The 13,227-nt window shown below is 42.7% G+C and overlaps 1 protein-coding gene across 1 annotated transcript; it reads right to left on the reverse strand.

The window, feature by feature from the left end:
• Window positions 1-262: 262 nt before the first annotated feature.
• Window positions 263-5,714, reverse strand: slc7a6 (solute carrier family 7 member 6; the record flags this gene model as incomplete). Its single annotated transcript, XM_083915459.1, has 9 exons — window positions 263-330; window positions 432-615; window positions 1,302-1,451; window positions 1,764-1,860; window positions 1,985-2,088; window positions 2,162-2,285; window positions 3,727-3,871; window positions 4,990-5,115; window positions 5,225-5,714. The coding sequence occupies 9 exons, from the start codon at window positions 5,712-5,714 to the stop codon at window positions 263-265; spliced, it is 1,488 nt and encodes a 495-aa protein (XP_083771585.1).
• Between the last annotated feature and the right edge of the window lie 7,513 nt (window positions 5,715-13,227).

Below are 13,227 nucleotides of genomic sequence, written 5' to 3' on the forward strand. Positions count from 1 at the left end.
TGAAATGAAGGAAAGATATCCGCGGTAACAGTATAACAGCACTTTCTATCCTTCTGTCTTTGTCTCGGAGTCTTTGAATGTCTTTGAAGTCCAGGATACGTCTGCAGGTGAATGCGGACAACATTTTCAGTGTCGTAAACAAGTCAGTGGAGTCTGAGAGCTTCAGCGTGGTGAACAGTACAGTAAAATCTGTTCCACCCCCCCCCCCCCACGGAAGACTCCATTGTCTGACTGTCCGCTGTTAGGATGTATGTCTTGGATGCTATTCACTTTTGTCCATGTCTGTCAGAACACAGTAGCAGGTGTACTGGGTGGAGAGAGTCAGAGAACCTGCAGGAAGAAACAACAACGTGTTAGCAGGTCAAGTCTACGAGGTTGGGAGAAGGTGAGGGGGCGGGGCTGATGGGGTGCTGGATGTGTGGCACACTCACGCAGCAGCTTGGTGATGATAGGCGGCCGTTTGGACTGTGGTAGATAGACACCCAGGAAGTAGACAGGCACCCCTGACAGGGCGATGGCGATGCCGATCAGGGAGTTGACGGTGTCGCTGTAGAGAGGAACTGCCACCAAGAAAACAGCACACAGACAGAACACCACCGGGTACAGCAGAGACAGCTGTACGGAGAGAAATCAGGAGGGAGAAACACAGGAAATGACTGTATTCATATACTGAATCTGCTTTAATCATGTGACTTTGCTGAAATTATTGTAATATCAATTTTGCCATCGTTTAGTTTTTGAAAGAATCAGCATAATATATATGTTTTAAAGAAGATCCTGGGCTCTATCTTGCACCTGGCCCAAAGCATGTCTCCCTCTGTGTTGTAATCCCAATTTCTCAGTTTGTTTTGACTATTTGGTTGCAAAACACCGTTATGTCACGTATTGGGATGGGAGCCATGTGGAGGCAATCCCAGCCCACTTTTTTCAGTATTTCAAGTACAGCAACTTAAATATTTTAATTGTTTCTCGCTGAGGGATCAAACGTCATATCTTGCCATCGGCTTTGGCAGTACAACTGTGATTAATAAAAAGGGGGAGGGGGGTTCTTGAGAATATCTTTATCTGGAAAAGGATAACCCCGCAGAAAAGATATTGGAACCACTGTGCAAAGGAATGAACAGTGTCTACGAGAAATGCAATTGTTTTATTGTGAAACAATGGCAATGGTCAGTTGGTCTACTTTGTTACTTCCTGTTCTGCACAGAATTAGCTTAGTCTGCTCCTCCTATTACCAAGACATGGAGAAATGGCAGAAAATGGATGAATGAAAGGAAGGATGCGTTGTATCGTGGTCTTACCTTGAGAGGTCGGGGTCTGTCAGGCTCCTTCCAGCGGAGGTAGATCTGTCCGGCGATAGACAGACCCATGAAGAACCAGTAGCTGAAGCTGTAGTAGTTGATGAGTTGAAAGACGTCCTCCACTGTCAGGTAGATCAGTGACATGACGCACTGGAGAGTGGACGGGGGAAGAACAGGAGATAAAAACAGTGAGTAGAAACAGTGTCTAAAGTTTAAAATGTGACCTAATGTAGATGCCATTTTCTTCACCTCTGAAAAGATCATCTTTCTTGAATAAATAAGGATCAGATTTATTGGCTTTTTTGGTTTGTTTGTTTTATTTCAGAATGGAAAAGAATTGAGTTAAAACAACGAAGGAGACTACAAAAAGAGAAGGCTCCTCCTTACAGTTAACTACCATTAAGTGGAAGTTTCCTGTACTTCCTCCGCTACAGTTTACATGTAAATGATGCATTGTCCTACATTGAAGATCAGAGCAGGGATCGGGGTGAACCTCTGTATGTGGATCATGGACAGAGCGTCTGGAAGGTGACCCTCACGAGAGCCCACGAAGAACAACCTGGACACCCCAAACATGAATTAAGACAGAGACGACAACGCCATACTAGTCTTAAACATAAGCTGTGCAAATTTTTAAAGCGTGTGTGTGTATGCGTGCGTGCATGCGTGTGTGTGTGTGTTACCTGGATGCAGCTATGATGGAGGCGTTGAGGCCTCCATAGCAGGACAGGGCCACAGCAATGGGGATGGTCCAGCCCATCACACCAAGAGTGTGATCTGCAAATGTCTGAACCACACACAGACGGGTCTAGCAACTTAACGGATCACCATCTCATCTGCTTATTAGTTAGTTTACTCACCACTGCCACTGCATCACTGGCCAGTATAGCACTGGCATCAAGAACAGCATAGTAGGCCACATTGGTGAGGATGTAGATGACGGTGACGATGGGCATGGAGATGGCTATGGCCAAGGGCAGGTTCCTGGAACAACAGGGCATTGGATCATTACCAGGCTGATTCAAGTATTCGGACCACCTCATTATTGTTCTGTTGCAGGACAGCAGGCGTGATTTTGCGGCACACGAGAGAGAGAGAAGTTACTATTATTAGGCTGTATGAATATTGTTTTTTGTATTGGATGGAGCCCATTTGCAGTGTCATTGGATGTAAATCTTTAAGTCGTTGTGTGCTTTATGAAATGATACTTGTAATGGCATTGACCCTATTCATTCTAATAAATATAATGAATGAATGAATGAATAGGCTAATATTGTAGTAAAAATTACATTTTAAGACTTACGAAGAGTGGATGAGGGAAGCAGACCCATAAGTTGAGACAAAACAACTCCATAGACCAGGGCTGCCCAACCCTGCTCCTAGAGGGCCACTGTCCTGCATGTTTTAGGTTTCTCTCTGCTCTCTTAGACTCAGGTGTGTTAGAGCAGGGAGAAACCTAAACCATGCAGGATAGTGGCCCTCTAGGAGCAGGATTGGGCAGCCCTGCCATAGTCTATGTATGTGAAAGATTAAATGTGTTTTTACTGAATGAATGCTTCTTAAAGGTCCCATATTATGTTAATTTTCAGGTTCATATATGTATTTTGGGTTTCTACTAGAACATGTTTACATGCTTTAATGTTCAAAAAGCACATTATTCTTCTCATACTATCTGAATGAGCCTGTGAATGTTCTCATTCGTCCAGGTCATCGTTATCCTCAAAGCAATACTGTCTGAATATACTGTCTGGATATATCTGTATTCCCCCTCTATTTGAGGGCCTGTCTCTTTAAGAGCCCTTCCTGAAAAAGCCCAGTCTGCTCTGATTGGTCATCTCTCTGCAGCAGCACTTTCTTCCTATATACTGTATAGTAGTGACATCACAACCGTACAGAAGTCCTGACGGCTCGTTTAAAGTCACAGTTTCTGAATACAGGCTGTGTGCATTTCTCTGTGGATGAAACATTTTTACTTTGACAGTATTTCTATAGCACCCCGACCTGCTTCATAATAAAAAAGGCATCTAAATCTCACTTTTTACAATGTGGGAGCTTTAACTTGTACTTTTTGTTGCTTCAGGAAACTTCAAACAGGGCCTTCTCCTTCAGTATGGGAGCGTAGTGAACTTCTGGCAGGTGCCACTGTTGTGTACCTTCACCGAAAGGCTCACTCACTCCTCTTTAATAACTTTCTACCAATTTCTGGAGAAAAGCATTTTTTAAATGTGCAACTGTAATTTCGGAAGGGTTGGTGAAAGCAGATGGTTGAAACATGTTGTTAATGTAAATAAATGAAATAAAAGAAATAAGCCTGATCATTGAAATGCAGGACATTTGCTATGATTTTTTGGAACATTTCTGGACGCAGGATAAACGTTCCAATTTCAGTACTGACCCAGTGTTGGGGCACACAAGGAAAAATTACCTTTCAGGGTTTTTTATCTCCTCTGTTACGAAGTTGAGGGTGTCCCAGCCGGAATAAGAGAAAAGGGCAGAGTAGAGCGCCAGCGCAATGTCACCAGGGTCTTTAGACGAGCCCTGAAAAGATGATTCAAAGTTGTTTGTGTAACCTAGGGAAGGAAAAATAATTAACAATGATCATGATACTGTGCATTAAAGGCCAGTCACAACTGTTGTTGATCAGTCATTTCACACGATTTCAAACTTTCTATAAAATCAGTCTAGTGTCAGCCATGGCAGTATATCACAAAATGTATCGCTGTATAAACTGTGCTTACTGGATGCTATCCATGTCCTTGAATTTTCCTTTAATTGTGTGAGCCAAGCAAAGGTTCGAGCCTATGGCACCTCATCAACAGTCATCATGGCTCATACTGTTGAGGAACATTTTGAAATAGACTGTATAAAAGGAATGGGCACAGCCACAGTGACGTCCCCACCATGGCAGTCAGCTTCTTTGTTCTTTGACACCAGACATGAACATGTTAGGACAAGCGCTGCACCAGTGTTGTTTGAATGCCGGTGCGCTAAACTAAATGCCAAAGAGGCAAATTCTGCCAATTTTCAACTGGTGGACATGCGCCATGTGGTGGCCTTTTGCCGGGGGCAGAGCGGGGAGCAGCAGGCACGGGTGCTGTTCATCTGTATGTACTGTACGGCTTCAGTGACACAGAGCTTGTTGAACATCCGCCAATTCTACATAAGTTACCCGCTAAAGTCAGTGTTAGGTAGCTAGCTTGGTTAGCATTGTGCAACCAAACACTGAATGAGACTTTTAAAAAAATGTAATAGTTACAGTTCATTTTCATCAACTGAAAACACGCTGTGAGGGTCAAAGTTCTAAGACTTTAACACAGACAATAACAGGAGCTCACAGCTATTTTTATTTTTACCAGGTATACCTCTATCCTGTCACTAAGCCCTAAAGCATACCCTGTTTTATCTTCCATTTGATTTGAAATCGGATCATAATTTACAAAATAAACGTCATGGTGTAATAAAGAAGACTTGAAACTAGCGATTGAGGCCATAAAGTAATTTGGAAAATGTTTACTAAGGTAATAAATGAAGTCAGAAGTAGGGCCATTTCCTCATTGACTTCTATACATTCAGACTTCTTTTTGGAGCCAGTGCAGTCGCCCCCTGCTGGACGTTAGAAAGAGTGAAGCTACGGCCATCTCTTTTATACAGTCGACAGAAAGGCGAGCACTATAGGGACACCACTCACCTTGGCACAGCTTGACGATGCCAGTAATGATGATGACGATGAGGGCTGCCACCTTGGCATAGGTAAAGATGTCCTGCACGCGGGTGCCCCACTTTACATAGGCTGAGTTGATTAGAGTCAGTAAGCCTGGCGAGGGAGGAAAGTGTAGGTATTCTTTGTGTTATGTACTCCTGCAGCGGCTAGACAGATATGAGTAAACAGCAGAAGGACACAAGAGTAGATCAGACATACTTACATATACAGGCTGCAGCAATGAGTCTGGATGCTACGTATGGTGGTTCACATGTTGGAAAGAGCGGCTGCACCAGGTAGTTTGCAAACGTAATGGCTATGACCGCCTGGCTGGTGGGCTCGATAATTAACAAAGATGTCCACAGGCGTATGAATGCAATGAATCCACCAAATGACTCCAGAATGTAAGCATAAGATGCCCCTGATTTTGTGATGGTGGTACCAAGCTCAGCATAGCAGAGGGCCCCCACCACAGAGAAAAGGCCCCCAATAGCCCAGATGACCAGCGACAGCCCGTAAGAGGCGCTGTAGATTAGCACACCCTTGGGGGAGACGAAGATGCCAGAGCCGATCATGTTTCCTACGATCAAGCTGACTCCATTGAGCAGAGAGATCTCCTTCTTAAGCTGCATGCTGACTTTGGGTGGCTCCGAAACATGGGAAGAGTGGCCAGCACTGCCGTTCAGCTTACTGGATTCTTCATGGTCCGCCATGGTGCCGTCGTCTCAGAGCCTTAACCAGCAGGAACTGAGGATCGGCTGTGGACACGACAGCGACCTCTGGAATAACCTGTCCAATAGTATCACAAGTACCAAGTTACTGATGGTAATGTAAAAGAGGAGTGTCTTGTGGCTGGTGTTTAATCTCCAATGTGTCTAACACTTCTGGCAGGGAAACAGAGAAGAGGTTTGGGATGAACAGATAACTCCAAGGGCAGTGAGAGCAGAAACATTTGCAGAGGTAGGGAGGAGGAGAAACCCACAGAGTGAGAAACGCTTGTTTAGGGTTGTTTAATGTACCATGATGCTGAAGGTGACTCAGTCGGGCCAGTGTGAATGCATCATCAACATCAACTAAATGACAACAATAAAAAAAACAGCGTAAAGTGTGAACAGAGAGAGCAATTTTCAGTGGCCACTAGGTTAAAATTAGGGATGCGCGATAATATCAGAAAGCTATTGGTATTGGTATTACTTTAAAATAAATTTCCGGGTGTCAGCTATCAAGACAATATAATAAACCGATAAATAAGTAGACTGCTGCTTCCTTGATTGAATCAGATGGAATGCCAGACAGTGCGAGGATTACGTGTGCAGCGCGAGGCAAGGTTTTCAGTAGGATGGATCTTGCTTGTTTTGTTTTAAAGCAATTGTCATGAATAAATATGGCATGTTTTACATAATGTAAGTTTCTTATTTTGAACAAGGAATGAATATTTCCTGATTCTAGGCTTTGTATTTCATGCCTGCATTTGCCGGTGCGTCGACACGATAAGAATATGCATAATAATATGTTATTCCACTTCAGAAGAGATTTGATGATCCCTGTAATTAAGTGTGGGATAAAACAGTATAGCAGTACAGTACAGTATCCTCTTCCATCACTTCCTTTGTGTCACATCCAAACCTAGTGCCTCATCTCCCCTGCAGGGTAAGGGATGGATCTACTCAACTCAACTCAACTCCTTCATTTAAGGGTCTTCCATGAGTATTGTAATGCAGCCTTTAAAACAAGGAAAAGACAGCACTTTGCTATTATGCTATCCAAAATCTAAGATGATATCAAGTCTTATATCACCGTATCAATATATTATTGATATACTGACCAGCCCTAGTACCTGGTACTTTTTTAGTACGGCCTCAGTCGAGTTTGCGGACTACTGATTGGTCAGAGAGAATCGTTGCTTGCGTGACACAGGGCATCGTGCGCATACCCAGCCAAGGTACTGTCAATAGTGATCACACATGGGCCCGATTTTTTAAAAATGGCAGCCTGCAAAACCACAGCGTACAGTACACTACACTAGAGCTGGCCAAACTCTTATGCAATCTGGCAATCACTATGAAATAACCACATTGTAAACACCCCCCACATTCACCTGTAGACATTTTTATATTGTTTTGCCCGTCATCATATTTCCCAACACTATTAGGCCATACAAGTGACAGAGTGCAGACCTTCCATTCAAAGTCTCAGTTTATGCCACAGCGGTTTCATGAGAAACAGAGAATCCCGCTTACACAGAGCAGGTGCTATCTGCATCGGAACACGAAATAGAGAAAAGGACCTGGGACCAGAAGTGAGTCGAGTCAAGTCCTGCAACCATCTTGCCCCCCTGTGATGTGTTCATCCGTCAGGAGAGCCCTGTGGGTCACACGCTGGCAGTCACAGATAGGTGAAAAGACATGAGCTCTGACATCATGACGTCTGTCTTTTCAATTCAATAACTCGAGCAAAATCATGAGTGACAAGCAACCATGTAACACTGTGCCGTTAGTCGATAAATTGATTAGTTATCAACTACTGAATTAATTTCCATTTTGATAATCAATTTATCGTTTTGTGTCATTGGATGGTCTCATTTTAGCTTCTCAAATGTGAATATTTTCTGGATTATTTCCTCCTCTATGACAGTAAGCTGAATCTCTTTGAGTTGTGAACAAAACACGACATTTGAGGAGGTCATCCTGGGCTCTGGGAAACACTGACCGACATTTTTTTTAACCTCTTTTTGACATTTAATAGACCAACCACCAAAAAAATGATTATGACAGATAATAAAATTCTACCTTATGTTAATATAGGGGCTAGATATTGTTAAATCGGTCTGAAGATGGCACAGTTTCAGAGAATGATCTGAACTACCTCTAGGCGGGGCTTGGAGAGAAGAAGTGACATATAGATGAGGAAAGAGCAGGTTAGAATAGCAGAGGGAGTGCTGCGTGAATGTACGTGTGGAATGTACAGTGACAGGACAATAACATGGCTATAAATGGGAGTGAAGGGTCAGTTTTCATGACTAGAAGGTGTCTCTGTGCATGTGGAGTGCATGCTTCAGTTCAAACATTAGGCATCTGTTCCACATGCTCACCACTTGTTTATCTCACGATAACACGCCGATCAATGGGTCAAACAACCGCGCTGCTGTTAACTCCAATCTCATTACTCAACAACAGACACTTTCCCACACACAGATCAACAAACAGAAGTATCATCAGCCCATGCCTCATTCAAACTAGGAGCTAAAGGTGTTGGCGGCGTGAGTCTTTATGTGCGTGTGTCAACCTGTGAAAAGTGTCGAGCTTTATACAGTCCTGAAGAAGACCTAACATAGGTGTGATGTACAGTAGACCATGTGATGCTTCTTCAGCCAGTGATATAACTAGAATTACATCGACGGAAGCATTAAAGGTTGAATATGGAGAATGAGCAGAACACCTCCATCTAGAGCAGCGGTGTCAAACTCCAATTCACAGTGGGCCAAATTTAAAAACTGGGACAAAGTTTCGGGCCAAAGTCAATATCTAAATAAAAAAAACTGCAGACTGCAAATGTGCATGTTTCCCCTTCTCTCCAGATATGTCATGTAATGTACCTTTTCAGTGCAGGTCCTTGTTCTTGTGGGAACCTTGATATGATCTTGCGGGCCAAATATAATTACATTGCGAGCCTGAGTTTGACACCCCTGATCTAGAGTCTCAAGATCCTAGTCGCAACAACAAAAAATAATTCCAGCAGTCGTGTTGCCAGGTTCGTTGCCGAGTGTGTCAAGTGATCAGCCTGCGCCATGTCAAGTGATGAATCCTACAGGATACGACTGATTTGGACTAATCAGTTTATTTACAGTATTTAACGTTAGCCAGTCTTCAACAGGAAGTTTTTCTTTGAGTGCTGTGTAATCCATTAGCTAGCTCTCAACTCAATATGATTTCTTGTTTCTGTTGCAACAACAGACAACCCTGGCAACCAGCAACGCCCAACGCTATTGGCTGCTACAATGGAAACAGAACGTGACAGAAAGTCATTATCAAACTCGTCAAAAAATGTTTTAAATATTAATTCAGACTAAATGTCTTTTTTTTAATGGAAAAGCAATACTTTCAATCCGTACCCCTCAAAACACCCCGTGGGTGTGTATATATATATCTTTTTTTTTTAAATATAGCTTTTAATAAAGATTCCACATACTCAACCTTTAATATTCAAAACAGTTATGCTTTTATGAGTCTGGTGCAATGTGGCAGGTGTAACTTTGAGGATCTAAAGAGTGCTGCAGGAATGAGTCCTAAAACCCGTCCCGTTAACACTGCATTCTGAACAGGAGAACCTTTTTCTACTTGAACACCACTGATAAAGTCGGCGCAAAGGGTTATTTTTGTACCCTTTTGTTACTTTACAATTTTTCTTAACAAAAAGGTACAAAAATAACTCTTTGCGCCATCTTTATCAGTTATCAAGGTTTGAGGACTCATTCCTGCAGTGAGTTAGCATGTTTGCACTCCCTCGTCTCAAAGTCAGCAGGATTGTTGAATGGGATTTTGCTTAGATTTACTACTTTTATCTGTTTTCTTTTATCATTGTAAACTGAATGTATTTGGGTTTTTGACTGTTGGACAGGACAGGCAAAACAAGCCTTTAGATCAGGGGTGTCAAAGTGATCCAGTAAAGGGCCGTGTGGCTGCAGGTTTTCATTCCAACCAAGCAAGAACACACCTGACTCGACTTACTCAATCACCTGAACTGTCTTCACACAGTTGATTTGTTGGACCAGGTGTGTTTTTGATTGGTTGGAATGAAAACCTGCAGCCACACGGCCCTTTACTGGATCACTTTGACACCCATGCTAGATTATGTAACTGTCTGCTTTTGGAAACTGTGACATTGTTCCCTAGCCTTGTTGCTTACAATTTATAGACAAAACCATATAATTGATTAATGGAGTTAAAAATTGGCACTTTGACTGATAATTAAGAAAATAATCATTAGTTCCAAGCCTGCTTACAATGGTCACTTTGTAGCTTTATTATTCTGAACTAGTACGAGCATGTGCAGCGTGCTTCTGTCTGAGACAACACAATCCTTATCATGCCTGGCTGTGAGCCATTTGCATGTTGTTTACAACTCCCAACTCACTCTGCGTAACCAGAGAAAATGAGTAGCTGCAGCCATGCAAACATGAAATCCAATCACCTTCTTCAGCACCTTCTCTTTAATCAAATCCGTGACAGATACAGGTGGGCCCCTCTTAGGTTACCTCGCTTGACTGCTATAATCCATGTCCAAACTTTATTTTCAAACAATGTAAATGCAATTTAGAAGAAAATAAAAACATCCAGTGAGACCTTTTTCAACTTTGATAACTGATGTTCTGTGTGCCATTTTAGGTAACAATTTAACTTTGTACCCCTGTCACATCATTTTCAGATTATTACTGTGATTAAAAATAACAAAAAACTATAGCATACATTTGATGGCAAGCATCATTGAGTCAAGTGTATGCTCGAAAACGACGCTAAAAAGGGTGATAAGCCATTACACCAAATCAAAGGGGGTAGTGATGAGTAGGCTAATCTCTGATGTGGTGACCTGAACCTCTTCTGGATTAGCTCATCCCAGTTTTGAGGCTATTATGTGTCGGTCGGGCTCAGATTATGTTACGTTTCTATTGGAAGACCCGTGTCTGTCACAGAATAACACGACGACGACAAAAACACCCTTTAACGGTACAAAGCATCCCGGGCCGGCGTTTTCTTACAAAAACTACCGGTATCAAGCAAAACTAAATGAATTCAACTCACTTCCGCTTACAACTTTCAAAATAAAATCTGCTGCAACTTTAATGGAAATACGCGCTTCTCTCTCAGACGCACATACTTTTACTGTATATGTCAAATCAACTTTATTAGTATACACCAACCCCATATATGTGACACATGGGGTCACGAGGGAAATGCCAGTTCAAAGGAAGAGCTGTGCGATAGCAAAACAAGGACAAAACATGTACTGACATTGTCCTTAAATATTCAAAAATGTCAAATACACACCCAATGAGCTCTTAATAACAATATTCGTACCACTTCTAACGTATTACAACATTAATAATAACATTAAATATGACATTACATTAAATGAACCGTTATCTTGTTCTTTGGTGTGCACAACATGGCACTAAAGCCTACCGGGACAGCCCAAAAGAAACATGTCTGTGTTCACCTCGCCTCAACAAAATGACACAGTCACCGCCTCAAAAATAAGAACAATGGAGCGATAAAGCACTCATTTTGCCTTCATTTTGAATGTGAAGTCGCTAACCTCCGGTAGTACCCCGGCTTTCTGCAGCTAGCTTTCCGCGAGTCCGAGCAGACGGGACTTCCCTTTTGTCCCGTTGTTGAAAGCATATACGTATATAGGTAGCTCTGTCTTCGGCGGATGCACAGACAGTGTCCCGTTTTGCCAGAAACTCTCCCTGCTCAGCGGCGACGGCACCGTGCTCTTTTCCCGGTCTTACCTGTGCTGCTCTGCCTCCTGCCTAGCGGTTTTGACAGCCAGCCAACACGGTGTCCATTAGAGCAAATGCATCAGCACCCGTAAACAACTGGCTGCTGCTGCTGCACCGTCATGTGACGCTGCTATAGGAGCAGCGACGTATGCGTCCATGTGTTAGCATTGTTTCCAGAACACAATTAGTATTACTGAGACACAATAACACCCTTTTGTGTAACTTAACTAAGACAAATATAGAAACTATATAAAGAGAACCATGAGGTGGTAAATTAAAGAACAACATGTAGTGTTGGTTCACTATAAGCACACTCAAAGTCAGCATTATTTAATTTAATTATCATATCATTGTTAATGGCTGGTTTCCCACTTTCATCATCAATTTATCCCCAATATATGGACACAAACAGTCCCATGGGATCACCATTAGGCCTGCCACAGTGTGTGAAGAACAGGCCTGTCATTAGAGCAGTCCTGCTAGGAGCATGGGGCAGAGGGGATGGGCCTTTTGAGCACTATGTGCTATTATCATGTTAGTGAAGTGTCAGGAATGGTGAAACAGAATCACACACAAACGCGCGCACACACACACACAAGCCACAAACTAGGGTTTTGCAGAGCCCAACACTCATACAACAATGTGCTGGCATGGGTACACAAAGTACAGAACCAGAGAGCAACGATATGCCAGGAGCTAGCCCCGGTCTCCCACCTTAGGGCAATATGTACCATGGCAATAAAAAAAGGGCAGTGGTAAACAATAAAGCAGGCTCTATAAAGAGGGAAAACAAAGGAGTATTAAAGTATTGTAAAAAGTGAGAGTAAATTGTCTTTTTTCATTATGAAACAGGCCGCGGTGCTATATAAATACCGTGAAAGTATCAAGACGCTCAATCCACAGACAAACGCACAGTTTTTTTAACACCACAGTGCCGTTACAGTCATCCCCTGGCTCCAATGACAATGCGGACACGCTGAGATTGAGGAGAAATGCTGACCAATCAGCGCAAATACTGTTTTTTGAACATTAAAGCAAATGTGCTTTAAATATGAACCTGGAAATAAGAATTATATGGGACCTTTAATGTATATTCTAAGTTAAAATGTCCATTTCTTTGTCAAAATTCCATTATGGTCCTTGATGTAAAGAGAGCAGAGATGCAGGATTCCAGGTTAGGTGACATATGGCCAACAAACCAATAGAACTGATAAGCAAAATGTTCGGGAAAGTGCCCAGTGACAGCCACGGCAGCTGCCACACAGAAAATAGTGCCACCTGCAGACAAAGAAACACTACACCAGTGAGCACCTATTAGTACTGTACAACACAATGTACTTATGTTTAACGGTGCACCTCTGAGTCTGGTTTGAGGCCATCTTTATCACACTTTGACCTGGCATGTCTGTATTGGGTGACAGTTTAGATAAACATCATGTAAGAGGGTAAAAAAGGCAGTTGTTTTTCTGGTGAGTTTAGTGAGCTTCGAACACTGAGTATCATGATCCTGGGGGAAAGAAAAGTTTTGAACACATGAGCAGAGACACTGAGCACGTCCATGACAAACAGGCAGCGCGTTTTGTTATGTACGTGAAGAGAAGAACACTAAAACCTCCAGGGAGGAAACACACAGGCGCAGATAAGGAGGGACGGATGAGCAGGGAAACAGCAAGCCTCCAATGCGCTTACTGCTGCACATTGACTTTTAGACAAACACACAGACATTA

The sequence above is a fragment of the Echiichthys vipera genome (assembly GCF_963691815.1).
Source record: "Echiichthys vipera genome assembly, chromosome: 1".
NCBI lineage: Eukaryota > Metazoa > Chordata > Actinopteri > Perciformes > Trachinidae > Echiichthys > Echiichthys vipera.